Source organism: Brachyhypopomus gauderio, unplaced genomic scaffold (assembly GCF_052324685.1).
Source record: "Brachyhypopomus gauderio isolate BG-103 unplaced genomic scaffold, BGAUD_0.2 sc54, whole genome shotgun sequence".
Classification (NCBI taxonomy): domain Eukaryota; kingdom Metazoa; phylum Chordata; class Actinopteri; order Gymnotiformes; family Hypopomidae; genus Brachyhypopomus; species Brachyhypopomus gauderio.
In genome coordinates, this window is record NW_027506878.1 from 1,249,704 (window position 1) to 1,267,057 (window position 17,354).

The window sequence follows — 17,354 nt, forward strand, 5'->3', positions numbered from 1 at the left end:
AATTTGTTTTTCTTCTCAAACACAGTTGATGGCCAAGCTGACAAAACAACTGACAATGTCCTTGTAAACGAAGAGCTACTCAAGTGCAGATTATTGGACTAAGAACGTGAACGTGACTTGAGCTTCTCTGGAATTACACACACATGCTTCCAGAGAAGCTCAAGTCGTGTCCACACATCTGTATCACGGGTGGCAGGACTGAAAACAGATGGCTAAATATCGATATTCTGCAAAATATTTGACAGGAATACTTTTGTACCCCAGACAGTGCTTTCAAACCAAATGATATCAACAGTGATGAAATAGACATAAACACATATTCAAAGATTCAAATAAAGCAAAATGTCTGTTTCTGCTTCTCAGAGCGAGAGCTGCACTACAAGGAGGAAGTGCTACCAGTCTATTATTCTCTTAGCCCACAGAGCCACCTGCTGGTCAAAAGAAGTCATTACACCAGTGACATCAATAAGTACTTGAGTAAGTACCATCCAGGAGATGCAGTGTTATCTCCTGGATGAACCATGAGATCCTTCTAAGCTCCATCAGAGCTCTACGAGGTCTAGCTGCTGCCTGTCTCTCTGTCTCTGTCTCTCTGTCTCTGTCTTTCTTGGTCATATATTCTGTCCCTCTGACACCTGTACATCCTTCAGCTCTGGACTTTACTCTCACACACATCTCGTAACCCTGGGTGAACGGATCCTTCAGTGCTGATCCTCTTACACTCTGGAACTTTCTGCCCTGGTCTCTGTGTGACTGTTCTTTCTCTGCCCTGATCTCTGTGTGACTGTTCTTTCTCTGCCCTGGTCTCTGTGTGACTGTTCTTTCTCTGCCCTGGTCTCTGTATAACTGTTCTTTCTCTGCCCTGGTCTCTGTATAACTGTTCTTTCTCTGCCCTGATCTCTGTGTGACTGTTCTTTCTCTGCCCTGGTCTCTGTATAACTGTTCTTTCTCTGCCCTGGTCTCTGTATAACTGTTCTTTCTCTGCCCTGATCTCTGTGTGACTGTTCTTTCTCTGCCCTGATCTCTGTGTGACTGTTCTTTCTCTGCCCTGGTCTCTGTGTGACTGTTCTTTCTCTGCCCTGGTCTCTGTGTGACTGTTCTTTCTCTGCCCTGGTCTCTGTGTGACTGTTCTTTCTCTGCCCTGATCTCTGTGTGACTGTTCTTTCTCTGCCCTGATCTCTGTGTGACTGTTCTTTCTCTACCCTGGTCTCTATGTGACTGTTCTTTCTCTGCCCTGGTCTCTGTGTGACTGTTCTTTCTCTGCCCTGATCTCTGTGTGACTGTTCTTTCTCTACCCTGGTCTCTGTATAACTGTTCTTTCTCTGCCCTGATCTCTGTGTGACTGTTCTTTCTCTGCCCTGATCTCTGTGTGACTGTTCTTTCTCTACCCTGGTCTCTGTATAACTGTTCTTTCTCTGCCCTGGTCTCTGTGTGGCTGTTCTTTCTCTACCCTGGTCTCTGTGTGACTGTTCTTTCTCTGCCCTGATCTCTGTGTGACTGTTCTTTCTCTACCCTGGTCTCTGTATAACTGTTCTTTCTCTGCCCTGATCTCTGTGTGACTGTTCTTTCTCTGCCCTGGTCTCTATGTGACTGTTCTTTCTCTGCCCTGGTCTCTGTGTGGCTGTTCTTTCTCTGCCCTGGTCTCTGTGTGACTGTTCTTTCTCTGCCCTGATCTCTGTGTGACTGTTCTTTCTCTGCCCTGGTCTCTATGTGACTGTTCTTTCTCTGCCCTGGTCTCTGTGTGACTGTTCTTTCTCTGCCCTGGTCTCTGTGTGACTGTTCTTTATCTGCCCTGGTCTCTGTGTGACTGTTCTTTCTCTGCCCTGGTCTCTGTGTGACTGTTCTTTCTCTGCCCTGATCTCTGTGTGACTGTTCTTTCTCTGCCCTGATCTCTGTGTGACTGTTCTTTCTCTGCCCTGGTCTCTATGTGACTGTTCTTTCTCTGCCCTGATCTCTATCTGACCTTTCTTTCTCTGCCCTGGTCTCTGTGTGACTGTTCTTTCTCTGCCCTGGTCTCTGTATAACTGTTCTCTCTCTGCCCTGGTCTCTGTGTGGCTGTTCTTTCTCTACCCTGGTCTCTGTGTGACTGTTCTTTCTCTGCCCTGATCTCTGTGTGACTGTTCTTTCTCTACCCTGGTCTCTGTATAACTGTTCTTTCTCTGCCCTGATCTCTGTGTGACTGTTCTTTCTCTGCCCTGGTCTCTATGTGACTGTTCTTTCTCTGCCCTGGTCTCTGTGTGGCTGTTCTTTCTCTGCCCTGGTCTCTGTGTGACTGTTCTTTCTCTGCCCTGATCTCTGTGTGACTGTTCTTTCTCTACCCTGGTCTCTGTATAACTGTTCTTTCTCTGCCCTGGTCTCTATGTGACTGTTCTTTCTCTGCCCTGGTCTCTGTGTGACTGTTCTTTCTCTGCCCTGGTCTCTGTGTGACTGTTCTTTCTCTGCCCTGGTCTCTGTGTGACTGTTCTTTCTCTGCCCTGATCTCTGTGTGACTGTTCTTTCTCTGCCCTGGTCTCTATGTGACTGTTCTTTCTCTGCCCTGATCTCTATCTGACCTTTCTTTCTCTGCCCTGGTCTCTGTGTGACTGTTCTTTCTCTGCCCTGGTCTCTGTATAACTGTTCTCTCTCTGCCCTGGTCTCTGTGTGACTGTTCTTTCTCTGCCCTGGTCTCTGTATAACTGTTCTCTCTCTGCCCTGGTCTCTGTGTGACTGTTCTTTCTCTGCCCTGGTCTCTGTATAACTGTTCTCTCTCTGCCCTGGTCTCTGTGTGGCTGTTCTTTCTCTACCCTGGTCTCTGTGTGACTGTTCTTTCTCTGCCCTGATCTCTGTGTGACTGTTCTTTCTCTGCCCTGGTCTCTGTGTGACTGTTCTTTCTCTGCCCTGATCTCTGTGTGACTGTTCTTTCTCTGCCCTGGTCTCTATGTGACTGTTCTTTCTCTGCCCTGATCTCTATCTGACCTTTCTTTCTCTGCCCTGGTCTCTGTGTGACTGTTCTTTCTCTGCCCTGATCTCTGTGTGACTGTTCTTTCTCTACCCTGGTCTCTGTATAACTGTTCTTTCTCTGCCCTGGTCTCTATGTGACTGTTCTTTCTCTGCCCTGGTCTCTGTGTGACTGTTCTTTCTCTGCCCTGGTCTCTGTGTGACTGTTCTTTCTCTGCCCTGGTCTCTGTGTGACTGTTCTTTCTCTGCCCTGATCTCTGTGTGACTGTTCTTTCTCTGCCCTGATCTCTGTGTGACTGTTCTTTCTCTGCCCTGGTCTCTATGTGACTGTTCTTTCTCTGCCCTGATCTCTATCTGACCTTTCTTTCTCTGCCCTGGTCTCTGTGTGACTGTTCTTTCTCTGCCCTGGTCTCTGTATAACTGTTCTCTCTCTGCCCTGGTCTCTGTGTGGCTGTTCTTTCTCTACCCTGGTCTCTGTGTGACTGTTCTTTCTCTGCCCTGATCTCTGTGTGACTGTTCTTTCTCTACCCTGGTCTCTGTATAACTGTTCTTTCTCTGCCCTGATCTCTGTGTGACTGTTCTTTCTCTGCCCTGGTCTCTATGTGACTGTTCTTTCTCTGCCCTGGTCTCTGTGTGGCTGTTCTTTCTCTGCCCTGGTCTCTGTGTGACTGTTCTTTCTCTGCCCTGATCTCTGTGTGACTGTTCTTTCTCTACCCTGGTCTCTATGTGACTGTTCTTTCTCTGCCCTGATCTCTATCTGACCTTTCTTTCTCTGCCCTGGTCTCTGTGTGACTGTTCTTTCTCTGCCCCGGTCTCTGTATAACTGTTCTCTCTCTGCCCTGGTCTCTGTGTGACTGTTCTTTCTCTGCCCCGGTCTCTGTATAACTGTTCTCTCTCTGCCCTGGTCTCTGTGTGACTGTTCTTTCTCTGCCCTGGTCTCTGTATAACTGTTCTCTCTCTGCCCTGGTCTCTGTGTGACTGTTCTTTCTCTGCCCTGGTCTCTGTGTGACTGTTCTTTCTCTGCCCTGGTCTCTGTGTGACTGTTCTTTCTCTGCCCTGGTCTCTATGTGACTGTTCTTTCTCTGCCCTGATCTCTATCTGACCTTTCTTTCTCTGCCCTGATCTCTGTGTGACTGTTCTTTCTCTGCCCTGATCTCTATCTGACCTTTCTTTCTCTGCCCTGGTCTCTGTGTGACTGTTCTTTCTCTGCCCTGGTCTCTGTGTGACTGTTCTTTCTCTGCCCTGATCTCTGTGTGACTGTTCTTTCTCTGCCCTGATCTCTGTGTGACTGTTCTTTCTCTGCCCTGGTCTCTATGTGACTGTTCTTTCTCTGCCCTGATCTCTATCTGACCTTTCTTTCTCTGCCCTGGTCTCTGTGTGACTGTTCTTTCTCTGCCCTGGTCTCTGTGTGGCTGTTCTTTCTCTGCCCTGGTCTCTGTGTGACTGTTCTTTCTCTGCCCTGGTCTCTGTGTGACTGTTCTTTCTCTGCCCTGATCTCTGTGTGACTGTTCTTTCTCTGCCCTGGTCTCTATGTGACTGTTCTTTCTCTGCCCTGGTCTCTGTGTGACTGTTCTTTCTCTGCCCTGGTCTCTGTGTGACTGTTCTTTCTCTGCCCTGATCTCTGTGTGACTGTTCTTTCTCTGCCCTGGTCTCTGTGTGACTGTTCTTTCTCTGCCCTGATCTCTGTGTGACTGTTCTTTCTCTGCCCTGATCTCTGTGTGACTGTTCTTTCTCTGCCCTGGTCTCTATGTGACTGTTCTTTCTCTGCCCTGATCTCTATCTGACCTTTCTTTCTCTGCCCTGGTCTCTGTGTGACTGTTCTTTCTCTGCCCTGGTCTCTGTATAACTGTTCTCTCTCTGCCCTGGTCTCTGTGTGGCTGTTCTTTCTCTACCCTGGTCTCTGTGTGACTGTTCTTTCTCTGCCCTGATCTCTGTGTGACTGTTCTTTCTCTACCCTGGTCTCTGTATAACTGTTCTTTCTCTGCCCTGATCTCTGTGTGACTGTTCTTTCTCTGCCCTGGTCTCTATGTGACTGTTCTTTCTCTGCCCTGGTCTCTGTGTGGCTGTTCTTTCTCTGCCCTGGTCTCTGTGTGACTGTTCTTTCTCTGCCCTGATCTCTGTGTGACTGTTCTTTCTCTACCCTGGTCTCTGTATAACTGTTCTTTCTCTGCCCTGGTCTCTATGTGACTGTTCTTTCTCTGCCCTGGTCTCTGTGTGACTGTTCTTTCTCTGCCCTGGTCTCTGTGTGACTGTTCTTTCTCTGCCCTGATCTCTATCTGACCTTTCTTTCTCTGCCCTGGTCTCTGTGTGACTGTTCTTTCTCTGCCCTGGTCTCTGTATAACTGTTCTCTCTCTGCCCTGGTCTCTGTGTGACTGTTCTTTCTCTGCCCTGGTCTCTGTATAACTGTTCTCTCTCTGCCCTGGTCTCTGTATAACTGTTCTCTCTCTGCCCTGGTCTCTGTGTGACTGTTCTTTCTCTGCCCTGATCTCTATCTGACCTTTCTTTCTCTGCCCTGGTCTCTGTGTGACTGTTCTTTCTCTGCCCTGGTCTCTGTATAACTGTTCTCTCTCTGCCCTGGTCTCTGTGTGACTGTTCTTTCTCTGCCCTGGTCTCTGTATAACTGTTCTCTCTCTGCCCTGGTCTCTGTATAACTGTTCTCTCTCTGCCCTGGTCTCTGTGTGACTGTTCTTTCTCTGCCCTGGTCTCTGTGTGACTGTTCTTTCTCTGCCCTGATCTCTGTGTGACTGTTCTTTCTCTGCCCTGGTCTCTGTGTGACTGTTCTTTCTCTGCCCTGATCTCTGTGTGACTGTTCTTTCTCTGCCCTGGTCTATCTGTGACTGTTCTTTCTCTGCCCTGATCTCTATCTGACCTTTCTTTCTCTGCCCTGGTCTCTGTGTGACTGTTCTTTCTCTGCCCTGATCTCTGTGTGACTGTTCTTTCTCTACCCTGGTCTCTGTATAACTGTTCTTTCTCTGCCCTGGTCTCTATGTGACTGTTCTTTCTCTGCCCTGGTCTCTGTGTGACTGTTCTTTCTCTGCCCTGGTCTCTGTGTGACTGTTCTTTCTCTGCCCTGGTCTCTGTGTGACTGTTCTTTCTCTGCCCTGGTCTCTATGTGACTGTTCTTTCTCTGCCCTGATCTCTATCTGACCTTTCTTTCTCTGCCCTGGTCTCTGTGTGACTGTTCTTTCTCTGCCCTGGTCTCTGTATAACTGTTCTCTCTCTGCCCTGGTCTCTGTGTGGCTGTTCTTTCTCTACCCTGGTCTCTGTGTGACTGTTCTTTCTCTGCCCTGATCTCTGTGTGACTGTTCTTTCTCTACCCTGGTCTCTGTATAACTGTTCTTTCTCTGCCCTGATCTCTGTGTGACTGTTCTTTCTCTGCCCTGGTCTCTATGTGACTGTTCTTTCTCTGCCCTGGTCTCTGTGTGGCTGTTCTTTCTCTGCCCTGGTCTCTGTGTGACTGTTCTTTCTCTGCCCTGATCTCTGTGTGACTGTTCTTTCTCTACCCTGGTCTCTGTATAACTGTTCTTTCTCTGCCCTGGTCTCTATGTGACTGTTCTTTCTCTGCCCTGGTCTCTGTGTGACTGTTCTTTTTCTGCCCTGGTCTCTGTGTGACTGTTCTTTCTCTGCCCTGGTCTCTGTGTGACTGTTCTTTCTCTGCCCTGATCTCTGTGTGACTGTTCTTTCTCTGCCCTGGTCTCTATGTGACTGTTCTTTCTCTGCCCTGATCTCTATCTGACCTTTCTTTCTCTGCCCTGGTCTCTGTGTGACTGTTCTTTCTCTGCCCTGGTCTCTGTATAACTGTTCTCTCTCTGCCCTGGTCTCTGTGTGACTGTTCTTTCTCTGCCCCGGTCTCTGTATAACTGTTCTCTCTCTGCCCTGGTCTCTGTGTGACTGTTCTTTCTCTGCCCTGGTCTCTGTATAACTGTTCTCTCTCTGCCCTGGTCTCTGTGTGACTGTTCTTTCTCTGCCCTGGTCTCTGTGTGACTGTTCTTTCTCTGCCCTGGTCTCTGTGTGACTGTTCTTTCTCTGCCCTGGTCTCTATGTGACTGTTCTTTCTCTGCCCTGATCTCTATCTGACCTTTCTTTCTCTGCCCTGGTCTCTGTGTGACTGTTCTTTCTCTACCCTGGTCTCTGTATAACTGTTCTTTCTCTGCCCTGGTCTCTGTGTGACTGTTCTTTCTCTGCCCTGGTCTCTGTGTGACTGTTCTTTCTCTGCCCTGGTCTCTGTGTGGCTGTTCTTTCTCTGCCCTGGTCTCTGTGTGACTGTTCTTTCTCTGCCCTGATCTCTGTGTGACTGTTCTTTCTCTGCCCTGGTCTCTGTGTGACTGTTCTTTCTCTGCCCTGGTCTCTATGTGACTGTTCTTTCTCTGCCCTGGTCTCTGTGTGACTGTTCTTTCTCTGCCCTGATCTCTGTGTGACTGTTCTTTCTCTGCCCTGGTCTCTATGTGACTGTTCTTTCTCTGCCCTGATCTCTGTGTGACTGTTCTTTCTCTGCCCTGATCTCTATCTGACCTTTCTTTCTCTGCCCTGATCTCTGTGTGACTGTTCTTTCTCTGCCCTGATCTCTATCTGACCTTTCTTTCTCTGCCCTGGTCTCTGTGTGACTCAATCAATCAATCAATCAAATTTTATTTATATAGCGCTTTTTACAACAGTTGTTGTCACAAAGCAGCTTTACAAGTGCCGAGTCCTAGCCCCCAGTGAGCAAGCCAAAGGCGACAGTGGCAAGGAAAAACTCCCTAGTTTTTTGCATGAGGAAGAAACCTTGAGAGGAACCAAGACTCAGGGGGGGAACCCATCCTCCTCTGGCCGACACCGGTCACCATGACAACAACAATTTAGACAGAAAGAAGAGAAAGAAAAGGAAAAATATGTAATAATGTCCATCATGATGTATGCATCCGGTTAGGCAGGAGGTGGCTGGCTCAGGATGGATCGCTGGTCTCCTCATCTCATTATTCCTCAAGCAGGCGGGCAGCCATGTGGAGAAATGAAACAGGGAAAATTAGCTCTGTATGAGGACATATACAGGACAGGTAAAATTATAAACATTTCTGGAGTGTGGCAGCAACTCCGGCATTTAGTTAAATTATTACAGCCTAGCTAAAAAGGCAGAACCAGAAGGTAACATAGGCTTGGGGGCATTCTGAGACAATGGCATCCGTCCACTGCACTGTCAACAAACTTGAGTGACCACGAGCAGTGACAGGACGACAGCACCAGCGCCCCAGTCTACCATAAAACCCTTCGTCTATGAACCCCTGGATCTGTACTTTTATCTAAGGGGGGATATTAATTATCAAACGCTAAACTAAATAAGTGGGTTTTCAACCTAGACTTAAAGATTGTGACTGTGTCGGAGTCCCGGATGCATTTAGGAAGATTATTCCAAAGCTGGGGGGCCTTACAAGAAAAGGCTCTTCCCCCTGCTGTTACCTTATTAATTTTTGGAACTGTTCTTTCTCTGCCCTGGTCTCTGTGTGACTGTTCTTTCTCTGCCCTGGTCTCTGTGTGACTGTTCTTCTCTGTGTTCCTTTAAACATCAGCTGAAAACCTTCCCCTTTACAGGTCTTTATCCTACCCAGACCCCCCACCACCACCCAAGTGTAAAGAGTCCTTGGGTTTGTGAAAGGTCATATATGAATTTAACGTCTTCTTCTTCCACTACTACTACTTATTAATGTTGTTTTTATCTTCTATATGTGTGTATTTATTATTATCTTACGTCTTAATTTATTTATCGGTTTATTTATGTATTATTATTGTTGTTATACTTGCGGCCTGGTGGTCTTTTCTGGCTCTGATGTTGGCTCAGATGGTAAAGAGGAGGTGTGTAAGCTGGGAACACTGCATGTGTGTGAAGTCAAGGGCAGCAAGGCCAAGGGCTTCTCCAGCCGCCATTGTGAGCTCAGCGGCTCCACCTTCAGGCTGTACAGAGAACTGCAGGTGTGTCTGTGCATATGTGTAAAGATGGAGTAAACAGATGATATATGGGATTACATTAAATAATTTACTTTAAAAATAGTGGAGAAATATTCAGAATAGACTACGTGTGCTCAGTATTGTGTGTGTGTGTGTGTGTGTGTGTGTGTGTGTGTGTGTGTGTGTGTGTGTGTGTGTGTGTGTGTACTTTTATTGCAGGGTTCTCAGTGTGAGAAGGAGTGGCCTGTACAAGAAATTAAGGTGTACCAAGGCTACAGGAGTAAACTACAGCCACCTACACCGTAATTACACACACACACACAAACTACAGCCACCTACATTGTAATTACACACACACATACACCCACACACATAATACAGCCACCTACACCGTAATTACACACACACACACACACATATGCACACATACAAACTACAGCCGTCGACACTGTAATTACACACACACACACACACACACACACACACACACACACACACACATCAAAGTCAGAGTCAAAGTCAAATTTATTTCTATAGCGCTTTTCACAACACATGGTGTCACAAAGCAGCTTTACAATCATATGGGTCCAGATCCCATACGTGAGTGATGTGGTCGGGTCCGGGGCCCGCGCCCGACGCTGCACTTACATATATACATTACAGCCACCTATACTGTAATTACATACACACACATAAACCACAGCCACCTACACTGTATTTACACATACACACACATAAACTACAGTCACCTACACTGTAATAACACCAAAACACAAACCACAGCCACCTATACCGTAATTACACACAAACACACACACATGCACACATACATACTACAACCTTCTGTCAGGGTTGGACCCAGGCGCGTTCCTCCGGTCGCCACTAGGAGGAGTCAGACGCAATAGGCTACAGGTGTTTGCAGCCTATTTAGTGCGAGCAACTTCAGCAGCCCATTGCTGTTACACTCACAGCCCAAGCCATTTGTCTCTCGCCTGTTTATTCTTTCTGCGTTTCATTCGCCTGCTCTCTAGTTTTTCTCCCTGAGTGTTCTCAGTCTTTCTCTCTTTTTCTGCCTTCTTCTCTGCTGTTTCTCTTTTCCTTTATTTCTGTGTTGGTTTGTCTGCCAGTGTTCTGGTTGACAGACCGACAGGTATCCCAGGTAGAAGTTCTAGGTCTTGTACCTAAGCTTCATATCCCCTCCCTCGTCTCTTATTTACTTTGACACGTTGAGCTGTTCTCCGTGTGTTTTTTGGTTCTCCTCCTTTTCTTTCGCTGTATCGACGCGTTGATTATTATCCGCGTGTTGTTTTCTTTTGTGGTTTACTTACCTGGTTTTGTTGCACGTCGAGATTCCTCCGTAGCGTTGAGCTGTTTTTCCCTTTGGGGTTTTTTGTTTTAGTTCTCCCGCTATCGCCGAGGTTTCCGTTATTCCGTTTTTGGCATTTTCCTTTGAGGTGTTTTGGTTTTCCCGCATCCGCGGAGGTTTCCGTTTGCCCGTTTTGGCGTTTATTCGTTGTGGATTTGCACTTGAGTCCTACACACCTCAAAACCAGCGCGACACCGCCGTGTACAGGGTAGTGTTGCCACCTGTCCCGGTTTTCCCGGGCTGTCCCGGTTTGTCCCGGTTTTTCTTCTTTTTAATATTCAGTCCCGGCAAAAAAAACTAGGTTAGTTCAAACCACGATTCAGTTTCTGCACACTTTAAATCTGTTTTTTTTTCTTGCTGTGTCCATTTTAAACCCCTCCGGTAACGTTTTACGGTCCCCCCCGCTCAACAACTTACGTTAATGATAACTACACACAATCATATAAACTACAGCCACCTAGATCATAATTACACACACATACACACACACAAACTACAGCCATCTACACTGTAATTGCACACACCCAAACTACAGACACCTATACCAGAAGCGGTTCTGGGGTAGGGTGAGGCTGTCACAACAACCTTGGCCCCCCAAATCCCCTAAATGAGGTGTGAAACACATCATTCTGTGAACGATGATAAAGCAGCAGCTTTGTTGAATACTTACTGATGTTGTCACGAATCAGTCTAATATTTAATATCCCTCAGTCAGAAAATTGTAATTGCACACGATCACAAAAACTATACTGCCATCTATACTGAAATTACACACACATCATTTTGATATGTGATAGGAGTGATATTCAAGAGTGATATTCCTGAAGCTATTGCTCATTAATTAATTTTCAGGTGGGGACTAACCATGTTTCATGAACAGCGTCAGTGGTGAGTAACTGCACACATTGATCTAGTTTTCCAAATCCAGATAAAACCTAAACTAAACACAAAAACAATGTAGAGGTGATTCACTGTTGGCTCTGTGACAGTGTGGGATTATCATGTGAGATCCCTCTCCAAATCAAGGCCCCGGGATGAACTCTTGGATCACTCCACCCGAGGAGTGATCCAACCTAGGGATACCAACTCAATCAACTCAACCATTCAATAAGATTGTCCAACTTGAATTCTCTCCTCATATTATTCACTTAACTCAGTTATGGAAGTTTCTTCACTACGACATTATGAAATTCCACCCATTTTCCTTTGCGGAAGCCCCTCAGATGTTTGTCCAGGCCCTTGGCATCTCCAGACTGGACTACTACAACTGGCTCGTGGTAGAACTTCTCCTCTGTGCCATCAAACAGGGCTCGGAGGCTTACACAGCTGCATGGCTTGTTTTTAACCAACGTTCTCATGTCATGTGCTGTGCTCCCTCCACTGGTAGCCTGTAGCAGCTCGGTGTAAAAATGGGGGTGATGTGATCACTTCTTTTCCTCCCAGTAAGACCTCAAGCAGCTGCATTTTGCAACTGAAGCTGTTTGTCCTTCTTGGGAGTCCTGTTAGGAGGCCATTACAATAATCAACCCTGCTAGATACAGAAGATGAGTTTCTCAAGATCTGGTTTAGTCAAGAAATCTCTGATCTTATTGATGTTTTATCAAGCTGATAAAAGGCTGACTTTGTTACTGATTTTATGTGACTGCTTCAGTTTATTATGTCTATGTATGCCTAGCTAGTTCTATAAAATTTCGAGTTTTCAAGTCTACATAGCAGGGTTTTGTCAAGCTGTATTTCTCACTAATAATCCCCGTGAGAACAGGGACATGTTTCAATCGAGTATCCGGTACAGATAAACCATTTTTGACAAGAATGAGCATGATACAAGTAAAACTCGTCAAAATCTGTGCTTGTCTTGAAGGAAAATCCTCATTGGGTAACAGACTGTCTTGACGATCTGTGATTGGCCAGTCACACAGAGCCCCCGCCCCTCACTACAGTCTCTGCAGCCAGAGTCTCACATTGCTTGCTTCCGTACTGCTTAAGTTTTTTTCAGCTCGCATCTATTTCGGGTTTGGATTATATGAAGTTACTTGGTGAACTGGTTTCGTAATGTAGACGGTGTCAGGCTGGTCACTACCTCCACTCCGGTCTGCTTTTGCATAGTTTGCATAGTATAAAGTCAGTTGGAAACTTCATACTGAACGCGGTGCTTTTGAGAGAATACAGTGAACACTGACATATTTCCATTTGCCATCACCGGATGTTTGCATGAATTACCAAGTCCACATAGATCTTATTTTTGTGATCAAAAACATTGATTTGTGTAACGTGGCTCGCGCCACGGAGCGAGGAGACGGACACAATCGCTGAGAAGAGCGAGATTTATTGAAGGGAATACCATAATCGTCGTCAGAAAGCCAGGCAGGGTCCATAACGGGAGGGCAGTCAGTAAAACAGGCGTACACGGGCATACTGAACACGAGGGAACACAAGAACAAACAGGAAACCAAAAGACGGGAACAATAAACGGTCAGGTATAGCAATGAACATAGAACCAGTTAACATCCACATGAAACAAACAAAATACCAGACAAAGGACAAGGGAGACTCAGGGGCTTAAATACAAGGAATCTAACGAGGGGCAGGTGATGACAATGACACAGGGGTGTGGTAACAAACGAGGAATCAAAACCAACGAGCAGGGCGGGACAAACAGGCAGGGAACACGGACATGAGGGAACCCAGAGTGACAGCTACGAGAGGGGGCGTTGCCCTACGTGACAGATTTGAATCTCAATTTTGAGGCTGTTCTTTTAATAGTTTTCAAAAAACAATGCATATCGCAAATTCTGATCTATATCAATTTCAGACTTAAAATAATGTAACGATTTAAGCCCCACACACTTCTGGTTAAACCACGCCCGATTCAGGTTTAGACCACGCCCACTCAGAGTATAGATACGGATACAGATCATTTAGATCAGGGACGTCAAAGTCAAATACACCGAGGGCCAAAAAACCAAATTTGCTACAAGCCGAGGGCCGACTGGTTCAATGTTTATTGAACCAGCCTATTGAACCAAGACTTAACACAGTGTATATTATTTAATGTTTAAATGAATAAAGCAATATTTTCTTATGGATCTGTCAGTAATTTCAAGTGAAAACATTTTTCAACAAGCAAACAGATAAAAACAAACTTCCTTCAAAGAAAACATGTCCTGTACATTAAATGAATAAAGTAATAAAGGTTTGAAAAGTGCTGGAATTTAGGCTAAAGTACTTGAAAATGCTTGAAATTGTAACTGCTTCATTTCACAACAAATATCTGTCTGAACAGTTCTCTTGTATTAGGTTAACAAATACGAGCCTCTTGTAATTCCAGGACGAAACATGAGAGAACGTGAAGACGTTAAGATTGGGCGTTTTGAAAATAAACCACCATTAAATAATGTGATTTAAAAAGCGAATTATTTCGAATAATTTCGAATAGCTGTATAAATATTTAACTTAATTAAGTTTAACTGGTGCGCAGTTACAAAATTCGAGAGGTGCACAACCTCGCGAATCGACAGCGTGCGACGCCCTCGCGCACGGGCGGAGCCACAGCGATTATGTCATTTTTGCCACGCAGACCCTCGCCGCTTGTGCGCGCTGCAGTGACTTCGCGGGCTACCGTTGCATTGTGGGGAATGTAGTGTTTGTGCGTGCAAAACACCATCGGGCGGCTGTGGCCTGCGGGCCGGTTCTAATAGTAATTAAATATCATCCATGGGGCCATAGATAATCAATTCACGGGCCGGACCTGGCCCGCGGGCCTTGACTTTGACATATGTGATTTAGATGGTTGAACAGACACAGATACAGATAGTGTGCTTACTCATCCCTGCTCTACAGGTACCTTTGCTGTGGGACTGAAGATGAACTCATAGAGTGGATGGCCACCATTATGAGCCTTCAGGTGATTACCACACCAGTACTGCACCAGTACCACACCGGTACCACACCAGTTCCACACTACTACAGCACCAGTACCAGACCTGGCCAACTAATCCCTTACCATCTAAAAGTCCAAAAGTACACATTATTTTGCACTACAATCATACTTTCTCTCTGTTTCACCCATTTCTCTTTTCTCCCTCTTTCTCCTTGTTTCTGTTTTCCTTTGTTTCTCCATTTCTCCTTTTTTCTCTCTATTTCTCACTGTTTCTTGTTGTTTCTCTGTCTGTCTCTCAGCATGGTGAAGACCTGGGATGACAAAAGTGTGAGACGCAAGATGGATGCTGGACGCTTTTCTTTAGGTTTTTTGGTGTTTGTTTGTTAGCCTTAAATAACTAGAAATGTTTGTCGTATTAGGAATTTTTTTTTTGATATTCCTAATGTTTTGTAACAATGTTTTATATATGCTGTTTATTATACAGTATAATGATAGATAGATAACCTTTTAATACTGATAGTGATCAACTTCACACTTTTTTCATAAAATGAATGCTGTTACTGGATTTTCATTAAATATACAAAAAATCACATATCTGTACAAAATACTATACTTTAAGGAGTACTATACTTTAAAGAGTACTATAAAGAGTACAATACTTTAAAGAGTACTATACTATATAAAGAACTGTATATGTAATTCTTCACATTCAAGTTTGTGTCACGGTACAGCCCCTGACCCCTCCCCTTTGGTCGTGTGTTTATGTTGTCTATGTCTATTCGTCTGCGTCTGTGTATCTTCGTGGGTGTGGTTGTGTTCGATTGTGTGCATCAGTCTCACCTGTGCCTCGTCTCATCACTCGGGATGTAGTTTGTCTATTTAATGTGCGTTCACGCAGTGTCCCGTGCTCGTCTTTGTTAGTCTTTCACGTGTGTGTGTGAGTTGTATGTTCAACGTGCGCTGTATGCGCTTTGTTAAATAAACGGACGAGTCGAGTCTACATTCTGTGTCGCCTTGTTTCATTGACGCAGCGTCACATTTTGTAGCAAACGCTACACGCATTAGGACCGTCAGTTTCACTGCACCGCTGTAGTATATCTGTGGATTTAATCATTTTGACCCCAATAATATGTTCATTCTTTATTCATAAAACATTTTTTAAATGACCTTCTCATTCATTTATTAAACCTTGTGTCCTTTTGTTTAAATTGGTTAGCCACATTATTCTGCGCTCAGGTTAAGGGAGGCCATGATGAGTTTGGCTGCTTGGTGGTGACACACATGTTCAAACTTTGTGTAGTTGCTGAAGGAGCTATGTGAACACTTATATTTCCCTGTCGTATCAGGGAGTGTTTTAATGTGTCTCGTTTTCCCTGCCCTTCCTGATCTTACAACTATCACACATCCACCAGAGAACAGACACAAGGGTTTGGCTCAAGGGGAAGTTAATCAGTAACTTTTGAGAAGGACGTGTGTGTTGTACTCAGAGGATCATAAAAGACAATATATATATGCTATGGCAAATTTATTTGTATGGCAATCACATTTCATTTACAAATTTAGTTCAGAGTGCTTCATATAGGTAACAATGAAACCACAACAGCATGCAGATGAATGTAAATGCTGAATTTAAACGCTGAACATAAATTTTTAAAAGAGTGAAAAGAACGAACTGGAATTCTGTGATGTCGTGCATGTGCTAAGGTCAAAGCACAGAGGTCAAGGGTCATGAGTGTGAACTGAACACTGATAAATATGCCGACACATGTATTTGCCCCTGGCTGTTCACTGCAAAGTCTTGTTAAGCGATCATATATGCTGATGCTTGGGGCAACAGCTGTCTTGAAAGCTGAGCTCTGTGGTGCAACACCAGTCTGGAAAGGTGAAAGGTGAAAGGTGAGCTCTCTGACGTAGGGAGGGCAAAGACTTCAGGGTGAAGTGTGACAGATTTGTGGATGTTTGTTAATTGTATGCCTGAAGTTTACTAGTACTGGTTTTAGTTTTGCCATAAAATAAAGGACGCACTCATAATTCATTGATAAAATCACAATTTATTTTCACCAGGCTTAATACACAGTTTTATTACTTGATAAAATTATAATTTATTTTGTCAGGTGTAATACGCAAGTTTATTAATTCATGGAATAAATATTCAGTACATTGTGCACATCACACACACAGATAGAGTAACAGTCATTAGCTGCAGTATTTACCAATATCTATTAAACAATTACACAATTATTAATGTAAAATGAATAAAGTATAAATGTAGATAAATCTAAACTGGTGGCCTCAATGACACTTTTGTTGAATCTTGGTTGTTTTATGTAAGCTAACAATTGTGAATACAGTTACACACCTGAGGAACAGGATGACAAATAATAACGCCATATAATACTGACACACGCCTCATATATCTTTCCAAAGTCCAAACAACAAGCCATCATTTACATTTCAAAGGCTTATTTGGTAAATTCTTTGCATTTAACCTGGGTCTGTGCTGAACCACTAGTCTTAAAGAACTAGTCCTGAAATTTAAATAAAAGATACTCAAATACCTCATATCATATGAGTCAAATATCTCTTATCAAATGATGACTTTGTTGCACTCTTGCACATATAGTAAACATTGAACCAATGCTTTTCTGATATGAGATATTACCTAAACTCCAATATTGACTAATGTGCCACATCCACACCCACTCACGTTAATGCTGGTGGGTTGCCCAGTTACCCAGTGGCAGTATTCACTGATGGACTAAGTATTCATGATGGAATGTCCAATGGAACAGACAGCTTCCTTCACAGATCAGTTGTGCAAACAGAGTGTTTCTGAAGTTCTAGGAACGTAGACGTAATAATTGTTTACGTAATAACATTCATTTCATGGAGTTTTTTAACGTTGTAAGAGTGTAAATATTATGATAGAAATCTGTTGTTTTGAACATAAACTGCTTTCAGATTTATCTTTGCCACACACTTGATTCATTACTGTGTGAGTTTTGTGTTGAGTGATATTCTCTGCTGTGTTTTGTGCTGAGTGATATTCTCTGCTGTGTTCTGTGTTTAGTGATATTCTCTGCTGTGAGATCTTGCCATCGTTTATACCTTATTGGATACCGTTTTTCTCAGGTTTTTGTTTTGGTCTGTGTGAATTCTCTGATTCTTATTTCCATCCTTATCTTATAAAATATGTTTTGTAATAATAATAATAATAATAATTTATTGTTATGGTCCTCTCTGTTTTC

General features: G+C 44.4%; 1 protein-coding gene across 7 annotated transcripts in view; it reads left to right on the forward strand.

The window, feature by feature from the left end:
* The window catches only part of arap1a (ArfGAP with RhoGAP domain, ankyrin repeat and PH domain 1a), a 32,761-nt gene extending 17,655 nt beyond the window's left edge, over positions 1 to 15,106 (forward strand). For 6 of the 7 annotated variants that reach the window (XM_076987569.1, XM_076987572.1, XM_076987571.1 and 3 more), the window contains 6 exons: positions 364 to 477; positions 8,754 to 8,884; positions 9,080 to 9,162; positions 11,079 to 11,114; positions 14,067 to 14,130; positions 14,406 to 15,106. In XM_076987569.1, coding sequence (XP_076843684.1) covers positions 364 to 477; positions 8,754 to 8,884; positions 9,080 to 9,162; positions 11,079 to 11,114; positions 14,067 to 14,130; positions 14,406 to 14,426 — 449 coding nt within the window. In that variant the 3' untranslated portion in view covers positions 14,427 to 15,106. The remainder of the gene's footprint in view (positions 1 to 363; positions 478 to 8,753; positions 8,885 to 9,079; positions 9,163 to 11,078; positions 11,115 to 14,066; positions 14,131 to 14,405) is intronic. The other variant, XM_076987573.1, reaches the window with a different exon arrangement.
* Positions 15,107 to 17,354: the final 2,248 nt, after the last annotated feature.